Here is a 25,606-nt window from a genome sequence, read left to right on the forward strand (position 1 = left end):
AGGTTTATTCTAAAACTATTTTCGTATATATATAACTCGAAACATTATTTTCATAGCATTATGTCATTTTTGATAATTTTGACAATAAAAAGATCTTGTAATAAAAAGATCTTATAATACCAAACATATAAATATCTTTTAAGTTGTTTAAAATAAGTTTACCCAAACACTTTAATAAATTATTATTAAAATAAGACCTAACAGCTTATCAGCTCTTATTCGGAGTTTAATATTTAATTATTTGAATTTTTATTCTTATACGTGTATACGTTCTTGAACATTCTCATTCAATCAAATAATAAAAATATCAGAATAAGTCAACCTCATCGAATTGATCCAACTCGCCCACAATAAAAATGGAGTGGGTTTACGTTTTTGCAACGAGACAACATGAAGGTTTATTGGTTGCTGTGGATTAAATCAGGTTGGTCCGTCATTTAATAATTTTTTTTTAAAAAAAATCTCTCTTTTATGCCAATTATTTTGGATGAAATTGGACCAAATTTATTAAAAATCCTTCTCAAAGTAAATTTTTTTTTTTGGGGTTTTGTTCTTCGTTAACTTGTTATACAAATACACCCTGGAGCTTAATCAAACCGCTACCATTTCTGTAGAATCACCACCTGCTACAGTTCAGGAAAAGGAAAAGAATAAAAGGAGAATAGATGAATGAAAACAGATCATTCTATTCAAACCTATTTCTGCTTTTCAAAAATTTCAAAATGACAAATGTGTATGATGTTCCAATAGAGATGTGCACCTAACAAGAACAATTAGCACGGGCTTGCTGAAAAATATTCACCCACCAAATGTTGGTCTAGGTTCAGGTGAGGTCCTCTTCATACAGAAGAAGAGTCCTTTCGCTCGGTCGCTCGATAGTAAAGCATTTTTTGCACGTAAAACATCATGTAACCTTGAGCAGATCTTACAATGTTGTCATTGACTTGAGTTATCCAAGAATCATCACACTTGTACCACTGATTACTTAATCTAAGATACGTCACGTAGTGACCGGCATCAAGTTTACCCGAGTGAGTGATGACAGCAAACAACTCAAACTCCGATGAAAATTCGCTAGAAGGATCCTGCTCGTCTCCGTCGAATGGGAAGATTCGGTTCCCATACCTACTTCTTAGGATGGATGATGATAGGTAAGGAGCCATGTCCATGGAGAAAGGGAATTGTAGATAGCGGTCAATTTTTTTTGACATTTTACGGATTGATGAATGCTCAAACCTTTTGATGTGAAAGCAGGAGACCAAGGGAAGCTTTCTTATAGACATCTGCTTAAGAGATTCCTGCCTCACTTGACATTGCTGGCAGAAAAATTTTTGGTCGGACCCCAACCGCTCTGGTCTTGTGAAACGATCTAGACACCCCATTAACGTAGAAATGCTGAAGTTTTGGCTGGTGTTCATGGAATCTGTTTCAACATTGACAGAATTATTGGATTTTGTGGGTGTCGTTTTTGCGGAGCCCGCCAAATTTGATTCCAAGTCCAAGGAGAGATCCACGCATGGATCGTATGTCGTAGATGTGAAGCCACAGGATGTGCACATGACATCAGATCTCAGGATCCCAGAAAACACACGGTGAGCAATACAGCAATCTCCACTTCCTGCACAACAGAAACGAGTGGTTACATAAAAAGTGAAACTGGACATGGACTGCATGAAGCTCGTGATTCAGGAAATGAGAGTATGCTTATTCTGCTACTGATTCACAAGATAAATTTTATTTGTCGTTAAATTTTACTACCCAAACACCCAGCTTAGCAACACTTGCAACCGGGTGCAGTAGGAAGGAAAGAAGCAGCAGGTCAAGATGGCATTCGAATCACATAAAATTAGAACTAAGAGTATGAGTGTTTTTGAAAAAACATGGTAAAAAAACTACAAAGGAATGGTCCAAAGAGATTCATGGCTAACACCAAAATCTTCAGATATCTGAGGCAATGGGATCTAAAATGACAGCCTTCTGACAACTAACACGTTAACAAAGCTATAGATCAGCTGTTTCAGAAGTGAAGATCCTAGTAGCAACACGCCTGCTGAAGTCAACACATGAAAAATTCATGACACAAGTTTTCTATGAAGAAACCAAGCACACCAAGGAAAGTGTAACTTACAGGAGTGAAGCAGAAGGCAAGCTTGCAATTCATATATTGACCCTAAATCTGATAGCACTGGTCAATTTCAATGCCTAAAGCGAAGTGAAAATCTAGATCAAGATCCTGCATTTAGAAATTGATGGTTACTCCATCTATTAAAGTATTTTGGCTCTAATAGATTAGAAGAGATTCTATGTTAGAGAAGAGGTGGTTGGTTGGGCAAGAAGATGTCAAGAATTTTGGAGTAAAGCTCTAAAACAAAAAAGTAATGGAATATGACAACTCTAGGTTTTATTACTATATTCAACCATATCTAACGTCTTTCCAAAGAGGAAAAAGGAAACAAATGTCAATGGATCCTAAATTAAACAGGTGAAAGCATTCAACATCTCAAAGGTTTTAGTTTCTTCATTAATTTAATTTGGAATAAAAAATAATAACAAAATTATGAATCTTTAAGATCGGACAGCAGATACTAGGTCAGAAGAATTTTACAGCGCAGGGTTATTTTGACCTATTACTTCCAACACTTTATTGCACAAGACTCCAAAATAGGGGCAAAGCAGTGTTAGAATGATGATTACTTGCCTAAGCGATGGCCAATAGAACATTATGCCATTTGGTTCTTCTGAGAAACTTGCATGATGTAGAGAGCTTTAACTTGACATTTTCATTACAAGAATATAATATTTAATTAGTGAACTTTTCAGCATGAGGCTACAAAAGACCATCCTAACATAAGAGGTCCATGATAAAGTTGAGCCATTTTCATTAAAAATCGTACAGAATCTGTAGAACCTCAATTATAAGAAATGCAAAACTGAGTTAGGCATGCAAGGAGAAAAGAAAATGATTTGCAGCAACAGTGACTCATCCAGCTAGTTTTAGCCTCTAACCTCTAGAGATCAAACAGGAGGAGAAATTTACATTGAATTTTGGTCTTACCTTGGGTGTGGTGCTTGCGTTTATCCTTCTGCATCTTTTCATGAATACCATCAAGCATGGATATGAAAAATTCATGCGCATCCTGTTGTTCATAGCTTGCAAGGTTTGATGCGTGCTGCCACCAACTGCAACAAAAAATACAGCCCAATGAGAGTTTAATTCAAAACTGTGAAAGGAATTCAAAACACATATTTCAGGCATGTAAAGGACAAATGTATACAAATTGCAGCAATAATAACAAATACAGGCATAAGTTCTGATCTTCTGACAAAGCCATCTACCAAATATCTTTAGTCAAAAAAATATCAAGGGCCAACCTGTAGGTAAAGTAAATTTTTTTTTTTACTCGAATATATAATATAAGAGAAATAGTGAAGCCACAAATATTGTCCGAATTTGGAAAAATCAAAATCAAACGTGTGCAAACTAATACACACTATTCCAGAGAATAATCCAAACTTTACTAAATGATTAACAAACCGATCAGGAGTAGGTACACCAAATCTACGAGGTCCAGGTTTCATGTCTTTTTTCCCGGTTTAACGCATCTTAATGACTAATAGTGTCTAAATTTTCTGCCAAAAAAATGCAGCTGTCTGTCTGACTCATGACAGCCACCTTTTGGGGACGGTAATTGGTTTTCTACAACCATGAACCATCATATAACAACTAAACAAGAAAACAAAGCAAAGAAGTATTTAACACCCAAAGTGAAATCTAATTCGTAGAGCAGTATACTGCAAACCATAATATTTAACTTGAATCCAGACCTGTATAAAAACTTGGCAGGGCTGTATGGATTGCGATCACCCGAAAATGCAGCAGAGAAGATGGCATCCAAATCACAAGCCAAACACAACTGTACATTCTTGTTTTTGCTTTTACTGCTCTCGCTCTTTCGAGTTGCAATAGTTCTGTTCTCTCTCTCACAATAAAAACGATTGTGCTTATCGCTCAGGAAATAATTCCGTAACGGTGGGGTATGCAGCAACGCTTGCAAAACAGAATTCATAAAGCAAGTGTTCCCAAGATTGCTCAGCCCCCTCAAACCCCCTGGGAGTTGACTAGCGGGCAAAGGGCTTGAATTCTCCTCAATCAAAGCCTGCTCCCTGAGATCCGGCGTCCATGGTTTGTAATCAACGCGCCGCCGCTTCCGCAGATTCTCTGGCTTCGGAATGGGAACCAACCCCACAGAAGCGGCAACAACGGCGGCATCGAAATCTTGATCGTAGACCTGATCTCTGCACGAGCAGCAGAAGAGCTCGGCCCGATCGACATCCACCACCACCTGGTGTGACGTCTCCGCCGCGTGGTTCGCGGCATGTTCGCGGCAAACGAGAGCGGCGCACGACACGCAGGCGTAGAGGCATGGCGGCGCACGGGAGCAGTCTCCACACCGGATTATTGTCTCTCCCACCCGGATAGAGGCGCGGCCGAGGGGGCGGACGCGGAGGCAGTCGTGCAGGTTGCGAAACGGATTCTGTCCGAGCTGCAATCGAAGCTCCGACAAATGCTGACAAAAATAAGCAGGCTTGTCAGCAACCGGCGCCGGATCCCCGGAATTGGGAATTGGTTTCTGCAATTCCGACAATTCGGTCTGGTGTGCATTGATCTTCCAAGAACTCCGATGGTCCGATGATGAGGAAGACATTGTTCACAGAATTAACCAAACAACGAGCAAATCGAAAGGGATTGGAATCTTGATCTTGGGTGAAAATGGGGACGAACACGGGAAGGAGTATCTTTGCCTATTCACTCTGCATTTTTCATACTAGTAGTTTACACTTCTTTTCCCTCAAGTACAACAATACCCTCACATATTGACTTAATTACAAAGAAAAATAAACAACTCTTTACAATGGTCATAAAATAAAATATAATCAATAAATAAATGAAAAAACAAAAGTTAAAGTCAGTATATTTGTGTTCGATTTTAATAATTTGTTTTTATCAAATTTTGGTTTTAGTTAGATATTACATGATCGTAGTCACGTCAACGTCACTTTCTGAAAAACATAAAAATTACAAAAATAAATAAATATAATTGATTAAAAATAAAATTTGATAACATAAATAATCAAAATACAAACAGACGAAAATACAAAATTAGTAATCACATAAAATTTCAAGATTTAAATATATATCTTGATTAAACTCAATCAATTATGAATGTTTATGAACCCCAAGTATTGGTTTTGTAATCAATTTAAATTGATTTTTGTTACTTTTGGAATGCAAATATTTTGTAAAATTGTATCGAATGAAAGGGGAGATAATTTTGTATGTGGACATTTTTCTACTTAAATACTATGATTAATTAATTATCACTCTCTAGTCTCTAGAATATGGTGATTATGCTCAAAATATAGGCGGAAATTTGAATAAGGTAGAGAATTAAATTGAACCCTTAAAACATATATAGGATTTGCACTGAAATTTTTTAGATTCATAGTTTTAATTAGCACAAAAGTTAAAATCAAAAATTAAATATTTTAATTTATAGTCGAATTTAGTCTAAATATTATAGAACTTGTAAATATTCTTCTAACTATTCCTCGGAAATAAAAATAAAAATATATAAATGGCTGAGAATTTGTTGTGCCCTCGTAGCGTCTTATCTTTCTTTGGAAAAATGGTAATCAAAGAAGCCCCTTGAATCTTGATAATCCTTCGTTATCTTCGCCTGGCCAAAGATTCATTCTTCACAAGCTGAAGAATCAGTCGTTTGCTCTGTGTTGGATTCAATTCAGAAGTAGACAGCTGGCGGCTGAGGTATGGAAATTGTGAAAGTTTCTTCTTTTTTTTTTTTCCTGCGAACGTATTGGATTGAATATATCAGTCGTCTTTTTTTCTAATTTGGCATACATATGGGTGCGTGAATCGATACGATTTGCTCGTATTTTTCTTATTATTTCACCGGGGGCTTAAATTTAAGGATTGCTTGCGTTAATACCAGTTCCATTTGTTTGCTTTATGTTTTATTATCGGTTGTTCAATGCCTTTCGAATTGTACGAGTTAATGGTTCTACGCTTTTACTTATTGTAATGTTTTCTGATGCTTTTAGTGACCGGGGTCGTGTTTCTTTTGCTGATTGGAGTATCGGAAGTTGTTAATTGGTGGTGTTTTGCTGAACTTGAGCACAAATTGTGAGTTACTAAAGCTTCATATTTGTGGAGTTGAAATGAGTGATATGAAGATTGAGACTTGTTTTATGTATGTGGCATCTTGCCTGTTTCTTTGTGGTGTAAGTTTGGGGAAATTTTCTGTAAGTTTGAAGTTCTTCACACGCTCTGCAAGAAAGGTGTATAAATTCTCAGGATATGAAAGAAAAATCAGCTACCAAATAGTCGGATTGTCTGCATTGAAGTATCATCAAGATTTTCCTTTTCTTTGTTTCACTAGTTGACTCAGTTGAACTGTTCCGAAACCTTTCACTACTAAAGACTTGGTCTTTGTCTTACTTATTCATACGATGGACACCATGAACTTCTTTAGGTTGTGCAATGAGGAAAATCTGCACTTGAATGATGAAAATGCCATGGTTTGAATTTTTTTTAGACAACAGACTACCCAACAACACCTGGTTAGCAACGATGAAACAGAATAAAATTCATTTAGATACAAATGAGGATGTAGTAGGGGATAGAGCACGATTGCTTAGCATAGTAGGATCTATATAGCCCACCGTACTTAGTGGGACAAAGGCCTAATGTTGTTGTCGTAGTAATAAGCTGCCCAAGAAATTATTTACTTTTTTGACAGATGGGTTCTTTTTTTTTAGTTGCATGCTTTTTCACAAGGATTTCACTGACATGGCTCTATTCTTTTGCTTGATATTGGATGATGCTCATCTTGTTTGTTAGCTTTAACTATACCTGGGAAAATATTATTCTTTGATTTGCTATGGCCCATAAAGTTCACCAACAAGATTTATTTTCCTTGTACCGATCACAGTTCGCATGGCAAGCATTAAGGATTGGGTTCTATCTCAGATGGTATCAAAGTCTATAGGTTCTACAAGACCACTCTCAGCATCAGAAAGCTGTCTAGACGAGTCTCTTAATGAAGAGCTAGGGAATCAAGGTAACACCCTCTGCTTTACGGTGGTGCTATTGGTTGTTTTTTAGCTGGTGTTTATTTTGCGTAGAGTTTTGTTATGAAAGCATACAATTACTATTGGTTGGATGATGTCTGAAGAGTTCCTTTGGAATGAAGTGTTACATATACTTTATTTCATGGAAAAGGTATTTCTCATTGAACTTGAGTTGTAAGTTTAGGAACTTGCAATGGTGGACACCCACAATTTCCTTTTGAGAAATATTCAGAAAATTTTTGAAATTTTTTTCTCGCTAGTTTTGGAATTTTTCCGTAGAATCTTTAAAAGTAAAAGAAATTACTAGTTCTGCTTGCCTATCTATTGCAGTGTAAAAATAAGGTGTTTGGGTATTTATGTACATTATGAATTTTCTGACAGCAGCTGCCTGCTGAAATTTTTATGCTTCAGGGTTCACCAACACTAATTTGATTGTGCAACCAGTTTCTGCTGAGACACCATGCTCATCTGGTGATAATCGGATGGCTTCGCATCCCATATCCTTGGGAATGGAAAGTTCTTCTGGCTCTAGTTTTAGCAGTGAGGAGACGGATTTGGATCCTCTTGTCATGGTTGAAGCTCTACAAATCAATTTTTTGCGTATTCTTCAACGACTTGGCTTGTCACGGGATAATCTTTTGGTGGCAAAGGTCTTATATCGGATCCAACTGGCAACTTTGATTCGAGCTGGTGAATCAGATTTAAAAAGGGCTAATTTTAAACTAGACATAGCTCGAGTCACAGCAGCAGAGCAAGAAGCTATCGATATACCAAAACTGAACTTCTCTCTTAGGATACTTGTTTTGGGTAGGACTGGTGTTGGCAAGAGTTCAACAATAAATTCCATATTTGGTGAGTCAAAGGTAATAACTGATGCATTTCATCCTGCCACTCGTCAAGTCCAAGAGATTGTTGGGCTCGTGAATGGCATCAGAGTATCTTTTATCGATACACCTGGCCTGTTGCCCTCGTCGACAAATTCTGTGAGTAAAAATAGGAAAATTTTGCATTCCGTGAAGCGGTTTGTTAGAAAATCACCACCGGATGTTGTTTTGTATTTTGAACGCCTAGACTTGATTGACATGGGGTATCATGACTTTTCATTACTGAAGCTTATAACTGACATCCTCGGCCCTGCTATTTGGTTCAACACCAACATTGTTATGACGCATGCCTCTGCAGCCCTTCCTGAAGGTCCAAGTGGGTATCCTGTGAGCTATGATTCTTATGTTAGTCACTGCACCAATTTGGTGCAACACCAAATTCACCTGGCTATTTTGGATACAAAACTTGAAAACCCTGTCATTTTGGTGGAGAATCATCCCCACTGTATGATGGATAACAGTGGGAGGAAGATACTTCCAAATGGACAGCTGTGGACATCCCAGTTCATGTTATTATGTGTATGCACCAAAATTCTTGGTGATGTTAACACCATTTTGGATTATGGGGACAAAATACGGTTGGGGCGTTTGAGCAATGTCCGACACCCTTCTTTGCCTCATCTACTCTCGTCTTTCCTCAAGCAGAGTGCCCATTTGAGTCCTAGTGGAGCTGATAGTGAAACTGACGAATTATTTTTTTCTGATATGGAAGAGGATGATGAATATGAGCAACTACCTCCCATCCGTATTCTGACTAGAGCTCAGTTCCAGAAATTGACGTCATCTGAGAAAAAGGATTATCTTGATGAATTAGATTACAGGGAGACACTTTATTTGAAGAAGCTACTGAAACTAGAGTATATTAGAAGAAAGGAAAACGATAATTACGGTTTGGGATCTGATGAGAATACCGAAAATCAAGAAGGGCCACCTGAGGCAATTATGCTGCCAGACATGGCTGTCCCTCCAAGTTTTGATTCAAGTTCCCCGGTCCACAGATTTCGCTGCCTTGTTACAGGTGACCAATTGGTAGCAAGACCAGTTCTCGATCCACATGGATGGGATCACGATGTAGGTTTTGATGGAATCAACCTTGAGATAACCAAGGAAGTAACAAAGAACACAATTATGCATGTCGCAGGACAAATGAGCAAAGACAAACAAGATTTCAATATACAGTCCGAGTCAACGGCAGCTTTCATATTTCCAAGGGGACCTGCATACAGCATTGGCCTCGATGTCCAATCTGCCGGCAAAGAATTGATCTGTTCCATCCGTGGCAACACAAAGCTGAAGAACTTCAAACACAATGTTACTGAATGCGGCGTTCTTGTGACATGTCATGGAAACAGATATATTTTTGGTTCCAAGATTGAAGATAGCATCTCTGTTCGGAGGAGGCTGAACTTAAAAATGAATGCTGGTCATGTGACAGGTGCTGGGCAAGTTGCCTACGGCGGAAGTTTTGAAGCAACTTTGCGAGGGAAAGACTATCCTGTGAGAGATGAAAAGGTCAGTGTGTCGATGACAGTCCTTTCTTTTAACAATGAGCCAGTTTTGGGTGGAAACTTGATGTCTGACTTTAGATTGAACCGGAGCACGTCCATGTCGGTGAACGCAAGTATCAATAGCCAGAAAATGGGTCAGTTAAGGTTAAAGATAAACAGCTCTGAGCATATGGAAATAGCTCTTGTTGCAGTTGTCTCCATATTCAGATGCCTGTTTAGGAGAAAGTCCAAAAATAATCTTAGCAGTAGAGAAACTCTTGAAACAGGATAGTTTTTTCTTTGGAGATTAACTCTGGATCCATCTTTAGATAAAACCATATTTGAGAATTTGTATTGAAACGGGATTTGTAAAGGAAAAAGGGGCCAATTCTATCCTACTCGGGGGAGATTTACTCCCTGTTGCTAAATAATTGACACGTGTAATTTTTTTTTAATTCTCAATTTTATTGTGGTTAAAGAACCATGGTAGCTAGTTCCCGCCACTAGTATTTTTTTCCTCCAATATTTTTTTCTTAAAATATATCAATAATTACAATAAATTAAAAAGGTAACAATAAAATATAAAATTACTCTAACGCTAACATTACCAGACTTTCATAAAAACTTCTTATGCAACTTTTTCCTCCAGGTACAATTTTTATCATGCCGTTTTAACTTTTTTTTATAATCAAAATTTTAGATTTAATAGATTTGATTAAAAAAAAATTATAGTTTGAGTGTGAACACTATCTATATCTTTTGGCATGATCAACTGGGTGCTCTGGAATGAAAATCAAGGGAATTTCATTTATTTTGTAAAAGTAACGATACTTTATATATTTAATACACCATTAATCAATTTGTTTATTATATGTCGTTTCTTCCATACATGTCTGAATTCTGATATTATATAAAGATTATTTTCACTATGTAATGATCATAATTAATATGCAAAATAAATATTTTTTGAGTGCTGGAAAATTTATATTTATTTTAATTTATTTGATTCTAATTTATCTGAAATGCTAACATTTGTAAGTTTTATCTTGATGGTTGGTTTTAGATTCGATGGTGCACAATCGAGAAGAATGTGATGTGCCGAATGTTGATCAGAAACAGTGTATGTCCACGATTGAAAAATTTGAACAGAGGTTAGCAGTTGGTCAAACCATTAAAAATATTGATGATGTGTATCTATTATATTGTGAGTATGCACACAGTAAAGGTTTTAGTGTTCGAAGAGGAAAAGAAGCATATTTTAGTGGTTCTAAAGATCTTTATATGAAAGAGTTTGAGTGCTCATCTCACGAAGTAAAGGATGGAAAGCAGAGTGAAAATAATAATAGACCGTTGTATCAAAAATTAGAAACAAGAACTAAATGTCAGGCGATATTACGAATTCGAAAGGAAAAAAATGAAATTTGGAGAGTGGCGATTTTTGAAATTGAACATAATCATGAAATGGTTGATGGAAGTCAAAGATATTTGCTAAGATCAGCTCGTAAAGTTTCATATGCTCAAGGTGAAACTTTAAGAGCAATGTCAGAGGCGGGGATAAAACATTTTAGTGTGTTGTCATATATAGAAATAGATTCACATGGTGTGAAAAATCTAGGCTTTATTCGAAAAGATTCTAATAATTATTTGAATTGTGTCACAAAGGGACATTCAAGAGTTGAAAATGGTGATGCTTTCGAGTTGATGCAGTCTTTCAAAACCAAATCAAATGATGAAGATTTATTTTACTGGGATATTCAAATGGATGAAAATGGTTGTTTCTCTAATTTTTTCTACAGAGATGGTCGAGCTAGAGTTGATTATGAGTACTTTGGTGACGTGATTTCTTATGAAACGACTTATAGGACTAATAAATATAATTTGATATGTGCTCCATTTGTTGGCATAAATCATCATAGAGATAATGTGATGTTTGGGTTAGATTTTATGTCTGATGAGACAGAGACTTCGTTTCAATGGTTATTCAAAACATTTCTTGAATCTATGGGAGGAAAACAACCAGAAACAATTTTTACTGATCAATGTCAAGCAATGATGAATGCTATTGAATCAGTGTTTCCCTGTTCACAACATCGACTTTGCCAATGACACATTTCAAAAAATGCTCCATCGCATTTAGGTAGTCTGAATGTCAATCCTGCTTTTAAAGGCATGTTTACTAAATGTATGCAATTTTGTGATTCTGAAGAAGAATTTAATATAGTGTGGGCAAAAATGATTGATGAGTTTGGTCTTCATGACCATTCATGGCTCAAGGGAATGCACAAATATAGGCACAAATGGTCAACGACATTCAGTACTGACAAATTTTGTGCGAGGCTTAAAGCTACTTCTAGAAGTGAGTCTACTAATTTTGTTTTGAAAGATGGAGGAAATAAAACTTTTACGTTATTTGAGTTTGTGAAAAAGTTTGAAACAATTCAGAAACGGTGGCGGACGAATAAAAATGAAGAAGACTATAGATGCCGACATACAATGCCTTCGATTGTGGTGAAAAATCAGCCATTGTTGCAACACGCTGCATCTGTTTACACAATTGAAATTTACAAAATATTTGAAAATGAGTTGGTGAATTCCTTGAACATTGAGTTTGATTCTTTGCCTTCATTATCTGGCTCCGTTGAAGTTTGATTTAAGATCTCTTGGGAAATCAAAACGAATTCGAAATATTAAGTTTGATGTGGAAAATAATGAGATCGAATGCACTTGTCATTATTTTGAAATGGAGGGAGTCTTGTGTAGATACATACTTTTTGTTTTAAAATTTATGAATGTGCATGAGATACCAGAAAAATACATAAAAATGAGATGGGAAAAAGTGATAAGAAATAGGATACAATATAGTGAAAAATCTGATCATATGGAATACGAGCAAGAGTCTTGTAATGCCCCGATTTTATCTTAAATGAGTTTATTTGAGTTAATCGGAGATTGCAGAGTTCAAAAGCCGACTTGATTTTTTTCAGGGTCTATTTTGCAAAATTTAGATTTTTCAGGGACTAAAGTGCAAAATTGGAGTTTAATATATTATCTACTCATGGTTTGACTTGTCCAAACACTCCGTCTCCTTCCCTTAGCCGATTCCTCTCCATTGAAGCGCCTCAATCGTTTCTCAAGCTTTCAGATTTCTCTCCGAGCTCGATCCGGCCGTTGGAATTTATTTCTGAAGGCAGTTTAGCGATCACTGCAGCGAGAGCTCCGTTATATCGTAAGTTTTTCTACGATCAGATACATTATGATTTTTGGATGTTGTTAGAATCGATTGAGTTTCGAGTATGTTGTACTTGACAGAGTTCTGATCGTTTATTCTCAGTCGGTTTTGAATTAGAGCGTCATTCGGATTTGTTATGATTTTTGGAAGCTATTTTCGGAAATCTAGTTTTGAGATTTGTTGGGTTTGAGCCTTTTTGGTTGTCTTAGCATTGATATGAGTTGATATTGATATTGTACTGCTGTCTGCGTTTCCGGTTTGATCAGTTTATAACCGTTATGCCGCCGGTTTGAGTTTTAGAGATTTTGAACCGTTTTTGAGTTGTAGAACTTTGGCTATTGAGTTTGATCGTCGTTGTTGATCTTCTTTGCCTCCGTACAGATTCGTTGGAGTTTGTCGAGCCCTGTGTTAGCAACATTTTATCGTCGAGAGTTGGACGAAGAACGGTAAAGAGATTACTTTGAACAGTTGTTGTTGTTAGGTTGTTTAGTTATGATATAACCTTTTTATTGTAGCTTATCCAGAGTTGAAACTACTTGCATAGAAAGGTAAAAGCAGTCATCGTTAGCGGGATAGCATACTCGGAACAGTTGGTTCTCGAGTTTTCCTTAAAATCACATACTTGCATCAATACTTGTTCTAGCATGTGGAACTCGTATTTTGTTGATTGATTGAGCTTTTGTTATGTGGCTTATGTTTTATGTTTTCTTATGCATTCATCTTGAGCCAAACCTTTGATTTCAGCGGGCAGAACAACCCTTTTTGTTTAGACGTTTTGGAGGCTATACTATGAGTGGCCTGGGTGTAGATGTTCACCTGGTGTCAGCATATTCCTTATAGTCGCACCAAAGTCTAGGGGAGTGGGATATGTGGCACCACCTCGATTGGGAGAGTCGGTGAGTCGTTACGTGATCTCATCCTCGAGATCCCAAAAGCACATCAGCAATCCCTTGTTTATCAGAATTGATATCCCTATTTTAAAGGCATGCATATCTTTCGTTTTGATTTGATTATGTTGTCTTGAAAGCATGTTGTTGATATATTACTTGTTATGTTGCTTTTACTGGAAATATCTTTCTCACCGGAGTTATCCGGCTGTTGCTTTGTTTTGTATGTGTACTTGGCAACAGGTGGGGCAGGATCAAGTCAGCGAATACCTGGTTAACATCAAGAGGGAGAGTTAGTAGTGGGACTCGGTTTAGAAGTCGAATCAGCATGTTTACCTAGTTTTATGTTTTGAGGCATGTTATAACTCGAACTTCTTATGTTTTGTATTCGGATTGTAATAGCTAGAACCGATGCATGTTCTATCTTTATGAGTGGTTGATCAACTCTATAACTTCATGTATTATTTGGAGGAACTGTGTTTGTAATGCATGATTATGATTTGAATATGTTAGAATGTTTTGGAATTGAATTTCTGAGGTTTCTGCCCGTTTCTGGCTTTGCAGCAGGGGGCGCACGGTCTGCTGTTTTTAGCAGACCGAGCACACCCCCTTCCGAGCAAGGCAGTAAGTTCGTTGTTTTGGCCGCACTCGGTCTGCTGTTTTTAGCAGACCGAGCGCAACCCCTGTTGAGTAGAACAGTGGGTTGAATTGTTGGAGGCGCACGGTCTGCTGTTTTTAGCAGACCGAGCGCACCCCCTTTTTTTAAAAAAAAATCTTGCCTTGCTTTTAGTCTTAGATCTTGTATGCTTAATTGTTGTTTAATCCGAGATTAGTTGTTTAGAACCGATGTCTCAAAAGTCTGATGTTGTGTACAAGAATCAAATGATGAGGCTTTGTTACGATCTTGTAAAAAAAAGTGTGGTTGATGGTGATGTGAAAAAATTGATAAGAAAGAAGTCTTCAAAGACTTTCTACAGAGGTAAATGAAATGCTTGAGAACTTGGACTTAAATGACAAGGTTTTTGTTGGTGAAGATGGTCGTGACATGGATCGAATAATTGTGTGTGATCCTTTTTTTGTTAAATCAGAGAGAGTTAAAAACTCTATGACAAGTCATTGGGATTGAAGGGGGAAGAAAATAAAAGGTAACACTTTATCTCAATTTTATATTTTATTATGTTGTGGATTATTTGATTTTAAATTATTTTGAAAGATAACACTTTAACCTTCATATTGTTTGAAAAAATTGTTGGATCATAAATCCAACGTTGGGCTTATATGTAAATAATTATGTATTGTGGACTGTCAAATAAAGTTAGCCCATAAAAGTGATCTAAATAAGGTTTCAGTTTAATTGGGCTTTAATGTATCTAATATGATGTGACCTTTAATGTGTAGATACTAGTGGACTTTTCTATTTGATTGATGGGCTTAAATAGAATCCCAAAATATAAATATAGGGTTATGGTCCCCAGATCACACGACGTCTAAATCGACACAGTCATTCTATTCTATTCCCATCGATAGATAGAGAGCGTGAGAGAACTGAAGGAACTCTCAAGGCAAATCGTGTTGATCTGGAAGGCCAAACCACGCAGATCTACATCAATCAATTGTAAAAATTAAGGTACGCTTCCGCTTAAGTTTACAGTATTTAATCTTAATGATTTAGCATGATGATTCTGTGTTTAAGTTTACTGGAAATTTTTTCCTTACAAGTGGTATCAGACACTCATGTTTAAATCATTGAGATACGGTTTATATTCGATTTGGTCTAATCGAAAATAGAAAATCGAATTCGAATTTTTTCAGTCCAGATTATTATTATTATTTTTTTAATTTTCGGATTAATTTTCGAAATTTAAAAAAAAAATCGAATTCCCGATTAGGGTTTCAGGGCCGCCGGATTTGGCTTAAATCGGCCGACTTACAGGCCGATTACGGCGGCATATGATGGGGCGTTTTTTTTGCTCATGTCAAGGAGCCTCACATGGTACTGTTTATTGGCCGGAAAACGCCGCGAAGTGGTCGAATTTGTATGCCGAAGTTGCGCCTGGAATTTGTGCGCGAAACAGAGCAATCGGGGCCGAAATTCCGGTCGTTCTCTGGGCAATCGGGGCCGGTGTTGGTTCAGTTGTGGTCGCCGCCCTGTGTGCTGTCACTGGCCGGTCGGAATTTGTCCGGGAAGGGGCGGCGGCGGTGGCGGCGTGGATGAAGATGATGATGGGTCAGGGTTTTTCATTTTTTGGGCCATTTTTTGAATTTTCGAAAAAAAAAAAAATTTAATTAAGGAAACGAAAATATTACAAATTTTAGGAAAATTTTCTAACCCATCACATATTTTTTGATAAAGTTTAATTTGGTTTGGGTTTAAGGATTTAAATTTTCAATTATTCAAATAATGATAATGTTATTTTTTATATATTTTAAAATGAGTTGATTAAAATCAATTTATTTTGAAATATAAAAAGTTTTGTATATGTAATTTTTATTAGTATTAATCGGCCCAAAGGAAGATTAATATTTAATATGATTACATATGTGTTTAAATAAGGGTAAAATTGTGATAGTTATTCAGTTTTTATGTGAATAATAATCGGCCCAAAGGAAGATTATTATTTGACATTTAGTTACTATTAATTTTCGGTATCCCTTATGAGGTTTGCATTATTTGAATTAATTGATTATTTTCTATGGATTAAGTTTATCGGGTCAATATACATGGGTCAGTTAATTTTTTAATATACGGGAATTCAACCCGAAAAGATCACCCATGACCAGTAAATTGCCTGATTTGCCCACCAGTCGGCATTGATCGTACGATCAATGTTTAAATAATTGAATTTGACCAAAATACTTAAAATTTATTTTTTAAGAAAATGGTCAATTTTTTTTGATATTAAATTTGAATAAAGAAAAATTTAAGGTATATATATTTTGGGATAAATTGATTGAAGCAATATGTCGCCAAAGTGACCTCTATTGTGGAAATTAGTTTGTTTTGAAATATAAAACGTTTTGTACATGTAACTTATGTAAATAATTAATCGGCTCAAAGGAAGGTAATTATTTAACATAATTACATGTGCAGTTGTGGTAATAAATATGTGATTATTATTTGGTTTTACATATGAATAATAAATCGGCCCAAAGGAAGGTTTATTATTTGATATGTTCTTATGATCAGTATTTGATTACTACACCAAGATATCATTTACAAGTTAATATTTTGTCCAAAGATGAAATATTAATGGAGTGTCCGGTATCTTGAGATGGGGATTGCCTTTATTTGAATTTAATACTAATTATTTGGGGAATTTTTGTGAGCATATTTAATTTACTGATAATTTTCTGTTCAGTTATTATTTGAATATTTCTGCTAGTTTTATTGTCCACATCAACATTATTCTGACTTTCAAAGATTATCGTTACTTCCAGTTATGAAAAAGTAAACATCTTGATAGTTTTTGAAATAATGATCAAAGATATTGCAATAAATATTTATTTAAGCATACCTTTTTTGAATCAGAGTACCTCTTTTAAAAGGAGAGAGATAGAAAGATAAGAGAAATTAAATTGCATGTTTGATGATCATTAAGGAAGTCATTTAGGAATCATTAAGGCAATATGTCGAAGAGATATAACTACAGTTAAGAATCACCTTAAGAATATTGAAAATTAGGGTTGTCAAGAATGAAAGGGTGAATTTTGTACGTTCTTGACAACTTCACTTTCAATGAGGTATAAAGATAAATGATTAAGGATAAAGTAAGCTGCAGATATAGCACTTCAAAAGAAACAACAAAAGAAACCGAGTTAATCGAAAAATAATATTGTTTCTTTTGTAGAGCTAAAAGGCTCATGAAAATAAAGTTTCTAAATTTGGTTTGTTTTAAGGTTAATTTATCTTTGATGTCACATATGATGGATAGATTTTGGTGCTATCATCAGTGTGTCTATGCGGGGTTATTATTATTATTGCTAAAGTTCAAATGATGATGAAAGATTCATCGGTGTACAATGGCAAAACAGTTAAAGTTGAAATAATTTAAAATTTTAGATTATTGTTAAAACCTGAGTTTTATTTGAATCTGAATGAAACATTTATTGTACCGACTTTCAGGCGAAATAATTTTTATTTCTATTTTGGGCAAATTCGGTTTATCTTGCTCATTTAGAAATGAAAATTTAGGTTGTTTCATGATTCAAAATTGGTTGGCTCTGGTTTTTCATCTCGTTACAATAATCTTTTTTTCGGTTGATACAATTGTTTCATTTAATGAGTCCCTGCAATTAAATTTAAAGTCTCAAAGATAAAATTTCAGTAAATGAGAATTCAGTTACGTCGTAACATGAGATATTATGTCATCTCCAGATGGAGAATAGAGAAACTTATGTATGACGAAATTCTCAATCCTTTAAATTTAACATATTTTGATATTTGTGTTAAATGTATAAAGGAAAAACAAACAAATTAAAGGAGATCTGAAGTCAACAAGAATTTGGATGTCTATGAACTTATAAATATGGATATTAGTGGGTCTTCCATATGACTTTTTGGAATGACCCAATAATTTATAACGTTCATAGATAATTATTTTAGATATGACTTTTATATCTCATTTATGGACAAACACTAATGACTGCAGCATATATCCTTAACAAAGTTGATTAAAGTGATTCTTAAAGATCTAAGGGGTAAAAGTTTTATGTTCCCACAATTAATTTGATTTTCAGTTAGAAAAATGCTTGTTTTTTGAGGATGTCGAGTTTGTGGGGGGAGATAAAGTTTAAAAATTGTCTTTAAGAAAGAATATTTTAATATTTTTACAAGTGTTATTGACATTGATCAAAATTAGTTTTTTGACTTTGTTCAACAACATAATACGGTAAGACAATTTAGGTAAATCTCTCATTCAAAAAATATTCTAAAAGAACAAACTCTTACATCTCAATAACCTTGTCATTATGGAGTTCCACTCGAGAGAGAAGAAATACAGTCTTAGGTAATTTGATTGTATGTCTCCAAGAGAATAAGGTCAACATTGACATGATAGAAAATGATTTTATCAATTTCTATCAAGTCATAAAAATTCTAACTCTCGAAATGGATTGATGTCAATATAAAGAGATAAAATCTATGAAAGACAATGACATTTGATATCTTGTCTCATTGCCTAAAGTGTGAAGTTCATTGGTTCTAAATGGATATTTAAAACCATGAGTACTCAAAAGGTAGTGTGAAAAGATATAAGGTTCGTCTTGTCATTAATGAGGTTTTACACAGTAAGATGATATAATTGTACAGATCTTTCTCTTTGGTTTCTTTGAAAGACTCTTCAGGAATATATTGACATAGTACTGGATTTCAATTAATAAATGATATTTTTACATTTCATCATGTGATCATCTCGTTCGGTTTTGAGATGAATTTGGTCGATGATTGTATATATCATAAGGTCTGTGGGAGTAAATATTTTTTTGGTTTTGTATGTGATGATAGTCTACTCGTTAACAATGATATAGATATGTTGCATGACACCAAGAGATTTCTAGCTAAGAGTTTTGATACGAAAGATCTTGGTGATGCATCTTTTGTACTGGGTATCCAGATACATTGGGATCGCTCTCGATGTATTTTTGGATTATCACAGAAAAGCTATATCGAGAAAGTTGTAAAGCGATATGGATGCAAGATTGTAAACCAGTTGATACCCTAAGTTGAGGGAGACAATTTAGTCTCAATCATTGCCTTAATAATGATTTAAAGAAAATAAATGCAAAAGATTCTTTATGACTTAGCAGTAGATAATCTAATGTATTACTAAGGTATATACACGTAAAGCTTTTATATACGTGAATGGGATGTTGGACAAATATTCAAATAATTTAGGAGTAGACTATTGAAAAATAGTCAATTACGTATTATGAAATTTACAGAAAATAGAAGGAATTATATGCTCACATATCAGAGGTCAGATCGGTTTTGAGATCATTTGGTATACTGACTCTGATTTAAGGGATGTCTAGATAGTGTGAAAACTATGTTGGACTATTTAAACTACTGCCAAAAGGTGTTATCTCACAAAAGAGTACTAAAAAGTCACTTGTTATAGTCTCTTTTGTAATGACAGTAGATTTTATAGTGTGTTATAAAGCATCCAATCAAGTTTATGATTATTGAAGAAAGAGTCCAGGGTGAATAGTTGTCTATAAAGCACTTCAGTACAAACTCCATGTTTGTGGATCCATTTGCTAAGGGACTATCACCCAAAAGGTTTTGTGTGCACATTATTTATATGGGTGTTAAGTCAATTAAAGATATTCAGTTTTGTGGGAGTTTGTAATTTTAAATGCTTTTATAGACATATTTCAGTGATTCGGTTTTTGGTTTATGGATACATAAGGAAAAATTATTTCTGCAGAAATAAAGGTTTTGGTTTATTCACACTCTGACTCTGTTTTGGTTGATCTCACTAAAGTTAAGGGTGTACCAGTTGGAAATAGGCATGTTAAGATCACGTTACATGAAATTTCCATGCTACACATCCACATCATAATCCATGTCGTTCAGTTATCTGACATATGTGACCATTGATGGGTCGAGTTACGATGAATGTGACAAAAGCCTCTTTGATCCTATGTTAGTATGATTGATGGACCGGATTAGCAGTAGATACATTTCGGTAATGACAGCGAAGTTGAGCTCATTTGGTTATTTTGCAAAACATAATTATAAAGTTTCACATATAGCCCAGTGGGAGATTGTTGGATCATAAATCCAACGTTGGGCTTATATGTAAATAATTATGTATTGTGGACTGTCAAATAAAGTTAGCCCATAAAAGTGATCTAAATAAGGTTTCAGTTTAATTGGACTTTAATGTATCTAATATGATGTGGTCTTTAATGTGTAGATACTAGTGGGCTTTTCTATTTGATTGATGGGTTTAAATAGAATCCCAAAATATAAATATAGGGTTATGGTCCCCAGATCACACGACGTCTAAATCGACACAGTCATTCTATTCTATTCCCATCGATAGATAGAGAGCGTGAGAGAACTGAAGGAACTCTCAAGGCAAATCGTGTTGATCTGGAAGGCCAAATCACGCAGATCTACATCAGTCAATTGTAAAAATTAAGGTACGCTTCCGCTTAAGTTTACAGTATTTAATCTTAATGATTTAGCATGATGATTCTGTGTTTAAGTTTACTGAGAATTTTTCCCTTACAAAAATATGCTTTTATATTTGTAGAAAGGAGGGTGAAAAGTACGACATGTGTGGTAAAAAACTCCCAACATGCAAGAGCTCAACCTTCGATTGGAGAAAAAAACAACAATTTATTTCATGTCAATCAAACTGAAACTCAAGAAATGTCACCTACTCCTACGCTTTGGTCATTTCAAGTACCATATCCAACTCAATTAGCGAGCTCTCTAATGCACACTGTAAGTTAAAAATGTTATTGCAAGTCTACATAGATAAATTCGTTGATATTATACTCACAAACTTATCATTAAGGAACATGGATTGCATAACAACTTTAATGGATTCAGTCAAAATCTGATGAAAAATTCAAGCCATAACTTTTCCAGGTTTGTGTTGTATATATTTAGATTACATGAATACTTTTATTACGTGGATTAATAATTAATTGTCGTAAATCGAATGTATTTTCTATAGGATGCTTGGAAACATCGATGATGTGGGAACAACTTTTGGAGATTTCGGACCACTATGCTAGAACATGTCTTTTGTTCATTTGGAATGAAAATGTTTTGTACTTTCAATTATTTGTTGAGAGAGCTATTATCATGTCTTTGGAATTTCAATTACGATTTATGGTATTATGTTTTTAAGTGATTTTGATTCATATTAAAAGTAGATATATAGGATTTATATGATTATATTTTGTTGAAAAAACGTGATATATTTTTGTGGATATGCTTAAAATTTTTATAGTGTTAAAAGGAGCAAAAGAGAAATTGTTTCTCTTATACAGTAGCATTTACATTGGCTAGAGTACGTACGTTTTATTAGCATTTATAAATGGGTAGAATATATATTTTTAGAGTTATTTGCACCAAACACTCTTGTAAAATATTGAAAATGCACATTTCTCCCCTGTGAAATTTTAATAGGCATCTTCAACCCTAACCTTTTAAAAAATTAGCACACTCGCCCCTTCAGATGAGTGATTGTTGCGCACGCGCCCCTCATGCGACTGGACAAAGATTTTGATATTTTTTTTGCACCAAATACCCCTGTAAAATATTAAAAATGCATATTTGACCCCTGTGAAAATAATTTTTAAATATATTCAACCCATAATACACAATTTTTATTAAAATCTAATTATAAAATATTTAGCAAACACTTTTTGTTTTATTAATTTTATTTTTATTTTTAAATGATTATATAATTATTTTCTAAAAAATATTATTGTTTTATCTTGTTATCATTATTTTATTAAACTTTCTTCTTGTTTTCAACTTTTTCATTAAACCTGCATTCATAAACAAGTATTTAAATAATTTCAAGTGCCAAAATATTGAACTAAACCGATAAGTTCAAACATATTGCTTTTTCAATTTAGGACTATATATTATTGAACCAAAATTTAAATTTTTCGAGAATATGCATTGCACAATCTGTAATAAATAATAAAAAAATAACATGCTTATATAATTCTAAATCAAAAAAGTAACATTCATGAAATTATCATTTGGTTCAATATTTTGGTATTTTTAGATATTTAAATCCTTATTTATGAATCATGTTTAATGAAAAAGTTGAAAACACGGAGCGATTTGATAAAATAATGATAACGAGATAAAATAATAATTTTTTAAAAATAAATTAATTAAAAATTTATATTAAAAAATAAAAATAAATAAAATTAAAAATGTTTGAAAAATATTTTATAATTAGATCTTAATAAATATTGTGTATTATTATTTAATGCAAATTTTGCAATTCATTTTAAAAAAATTAGATTTTGGTTCAAAAATATATAATACTAAATTGAAAAGTAATATGCATGAAATTATCATTTTGATTTAATATTTTTGTACATTTAGATATTTAAATCTCGTTTATGAATCCATTTTTAATCGAGAAGTTGGAAACAAGAAGAAAGTTTAATAAAATAATGATAACAAGATAAAATAATAATATTTTTAGACATAAATATATAATCATAATAAATTTAAAATTCAAAATAAAATTAATAAAACGAAAAGTGTTTGATAAATAATTTATAATAAGATTTTAATAAAAATTGTGTATTATGAGTTGAATAAATTTAAAAATTATTTTCACATGGGTCAAATATGCATTTTTAATATTTCACAGGGATATTTGGTGCAAAAAAAATATCAAAATCTTTGCCCAGTCGCATGAGGGCGTGTGCTGCAACAATCACTCATCTGAAGGGCGAGTGTGCTAATTTTTTAAAAGGTAGGGTTGAAGATGTCTATTAAAATTTCACAGGGAAGAAGTGTGCATTTTCAATATTTCATAGGGGTGTTTGGTGCAAATAACTCTATATTTTTATATAAATTTATTGTAATAATTAAATTTAAAATATTAATTTTTTACGTTCTATATGATTTTACCAAAAAAAATAAGAATAATAGAAGTGTTAGATCTCAATGTAAAAGTTTTACCATGAAATATAAATTTCATATAATTTTTAAATATCAAATATTGAGTTTTAAACTTTGAGAATAACAACAGAGTGAATAGTAATAATAGTAATAATAATAATAATAAAAAGAAACGAAGGATTTTGTTTGTGTGATTATGGCAGGTTAAAGTACAATAATATTATAACAAAAAAATGGGCACGTGCAAAAAAAAAAATAACAACAGTAAAATTGAGAATTACAAAAAAAATTAGCTAACCATGACCATGGTTCTTTAATCACAATAAAATTGACAATTTGCCCACAGGGGCATAGGCGAGTTGGTAAGGTCTGAGGTGACGTGGAAAGAAATTCCCCAGCGTTGCGGGTTCGATCCTCGTGTGGAGCATATTCCTCATTGAAATATTTGGGGGTATGGTATGGGGGTTGGACCATGTTGTTCTCTCCCTCAGGTCCCTGCCTACTCGTGCACATCCTTCGATTCAATCCCCGCATGAGCCAATGAGCCTCTGATTCATGTGGGATGAGGTCCATTTTGAGGTCAACCATTTTTTAATAAAATTGACAATTAAAAAAATTGACGCGTGTCAATTATTTAGTAACAGGGAGTAAATCTCCGGGAGTAGGATAGAATTGGCCGGAAGAAGGCATCCAATAAAAATTCGCAAAATTAGGTGATGAAAATAATTCATGAATTTAAATTTGAAAATTGTCGTTGACAGTCCAAAAATTTATTCTTGTATTTAACCTTTATAATTGTTCGTGTGATGTTACAGAATTAACCTCACTTGATTGTCTCACATTTTTTCGATTTTCACAGAAACTTTCCAAATGAGGTTGTTTGTAATTTTTATTTTTTATTACGTATCTTTGAGTATCTGTCATTTTTTTGTCAAATATTTATTCAAACACAATTTTTTTTTTTAAATCGGGAAAATACATTGTGCAAGATCGATAATTATCTTCGAAATGCCATATGTTACCAGTTATATGACTTTTTTGGAAATTAATTTACAGCAATAACATCGATAAATTATCATTTGGAATAACTATACATAAGCAAAAAGTGTGTCATTTGAAGAGAGGGAGGGGGAAAAAAGGTCTACCATATGCATTTTATTTAATAAGTGTGAGAATGTTTCTTAAACTAAAAGGCCTATTAATTCCGTCGTACCTTTCTAGCTTGGGCTCAATATTGAACTGACCATCTTGTATCTTGGGCTTAAGCTAAAGGGGCCCAATATTTATTGAATTTAACGGCGAGGAGTTAATCAATTAATAGGGGATAGAATAAAAGTGGAAGTCAGAGTCACATTCAAAGATTAATTTCCCATCTCAAATATTGAAGTCGATTGCATCAGAAATCAGAGGAAGCAGAAGAATCAAGAAGTATAGGAAACAAGTGATGTTATTAAGAAGTATCTTGGATTATACTTTGTTTTGGGAGATTATACTCTGTAATCTGTATTTTCTGATTCAAGATCAATAAAGAAGTGGGTGTTCGTCCGTGGATGTAGATCATTTATGATCGAACCACATAATCTGTGTTGTCTTGATTTCTTGTGCCTTATGGTTTATTTGATTTCCTTAGCATGTTCTGTGTAGAGTGGTTAAGCTGATTCAGTGTTATATGTTAGAGCATATGTGCTTGGTTTCTTGATTCGATCTGTGTTGAATTCGTGTGTGCTGAGGGTTGAGTTCTCTGATTTGGATTGATTAGGTGATTACATTAGTTGACAAGTGGCGCCGTCTGTGGGAATCGCTTCAGAGAAAATGGGATCACTTAAGTTCGATTTAGAGAAATTCACTGGGAAGAATGATTTTTCTTTATGGAGAATCAAAATGAGAGCAATACTGATTCAACAAGGTTTGATTGATGCCCTTGGAGTGAAAGAAGAAAGGTCGGGGGATGAAAAATCTGTCAAAGATAGAGAGATTCTGATGAATAAGGCACACAACACTATTATATTGTGTCTTGGAGATAAACCACTTCGTGAAGTGGCCAAGGAGACATCACCAGCTGCTGTTTGGAACAAGTTGGAGTCCCTCTATATGACTAAATCCCCGGCTAACAGGTTATATATGAAACAGAGACTCTATTCCTTCAAGATACATCAAAAAAAGGAGTTGGATGATCAGATAGATGAGTTCATCAAGATTCTTGATGATCTGAAAAATCTCGACATAAAACTTGATGATGAAGACCGAGCCCTGATATTATTGAATGCTCTCCCGAAGTCATTTGAAAATTTCAGAGACGCAATGTTGTATGGAAGGGAACAATCAATAACATTGGAAGAGGTACAATCGGCCATTCA

At 34.2% G+C, this 25,606-nt stretch overlaps 3 protein-coding genes across 4 annotated transcripts; 2 read left to right on the forward strand and 1 right to left on the reverse strand.

Annotated features, from left to right (window-relative positions):
- Positions 1-616: 616 nt before the first annotated feature.
- LOC140887947 (ubiquitin C-terminal hydrolase 22-like) lies at positions 617-5,321 on the reverse strand. Its single transcript, XM_073295575.1, has 3 exons — positions 3,826-5,321; positions 3,056-3,180; positions 617-1,618 (listed from the first exon to the last, which is right to left on the reverse strand). The coding sequence occupies exons 1-3, from the start codon at positions 4,704-4,706 to the stop codon at positions 840-842; spliced, it is 1,785 nt and encodes a 594-aa protein (XP_073151676.1). The 5' UTR covers positions 4,707-5,321; the 3' UTR covers positions 617-839.
- Positions 5,322-5,521: 200 nt separating this feature from the next.
- On the forward strand, positions 5,522-9,950 carry LOC140887946 (translocase of chloroplast 90, chloroplastic). Of its 2 annotated transcripts, XM_073295573.1 has the most exons (4): positions 5,522-5,827; positions 6,121-6,202; positions 7,011-7,139; positions 7,561-9,950. In XM_073295573.1, exons 3-4 carry the CDS (start codon positions 7,016-7,018, stop codon positions 9,810-9,812), a joined length of 2,376 nt encoding a protein of 791 aa, XP_073151674.1. In that variant the 5' UTR covers positions 5,522-5,827; positions 6,121-6,202; positions 7,011-7,015; the 3' UTR covers positions 9,813-9,950. The 2 variants fall into 2 exon arrangements, with proteins under 2 accessions (XP_073151674.1, XP_073151675.1); XM_073295574.1 differs by lacking the exon at positions 6,121-6,202.
- A 1,031-nt stretch (positions 9,951-10,981) lies between these two features.
- On the forward strand, positions 10,982-12,169 carry LOC140889684 (protein FAR-RED IMPAIRED RESPONSE 1-like). The gene is made up of 2 exons (XM_073297407.1): positions 10,982-11,351; positions 11,658-12,169. Exons 1-2 carry the CDS (start codon positions 10,982-10,984, stop codon positions 12,167-12,169), a joined length of 882 nt encoding a protein of 293 aa, XP_073153508.1.
- The last annotated feature ends 13,437 nt before the right edge of the window (positions 12,170-25,606 follow it).

The sequence above is a fragment of the Henckelia pumila genome, chromosome 3, assembly GCF_033568475.1.
Source record: "Henckelia pumila isolate YLH828 chromosome 3, ASM3356847v2, whole genome shotgun sequence".
Classification (NCBI taxonomy): domain Eukaryota; kingdom Viridiplantae; phylum Streptophyta; class Magnoliopsida; order Lamiales; family Gesneriaceae; genus Henckelia; species Henckelia pumila.

Excerpts from the sequence above, each read along its gene's own strand:
- LOC140887947 (XM_073295575.1), bottom strand. The coding sequence starts at position 4,706 with ATGTCTTCCTCATCATCGGACCATCGGAGTTCTTGGAAGATCAATGCA. Across the intron at positions 3,181-3,825 it reads CCTGCCAAGTTTTTATACAG|TTGGTGGCAGCACGCATCAA; the intron begins GTCTGGATTCAA and ends TTTTTGTTGCAG. Across the intron at positions 1,619-3,055 it reads ACGCAAGCACCACACCCAAG|GAAGTGGAGATTGCTGTATT; the intron begins GTAAGACCAAAA and ends TCTGTTGTGCAG.
- LOC140887946 (XM_073295573.1), top strand. The coding sequence starts at position 7,016 with ATGGCAAGCATTAAGGATTGGGTTCTATCTCAGATGGTATCAAAGTCT. Across the intron at positions 7,140-7,560 it reads TGAAGAGCTAGGGAATCAAG|GGTTCACCAACACTAATTTG; the intron begins GTAACACCCTCT and ends TTTATGCTTCAG.
- LOC140889684 (XM_073297407.1), top strand. The coding sequence starts at position 10,982 with ATGGTTGATGGAAGTCAAAGATATTTGCTAAGATCAGCTCGTAAAGTT. Across the intron at positions 11,352-11,657 it reads AGTTGATTATGAGTACTTTG|GTAGTCTGAATGTCAATCCT; the intron begins GTGACGTGATTT and ends CATCGCATTTAG.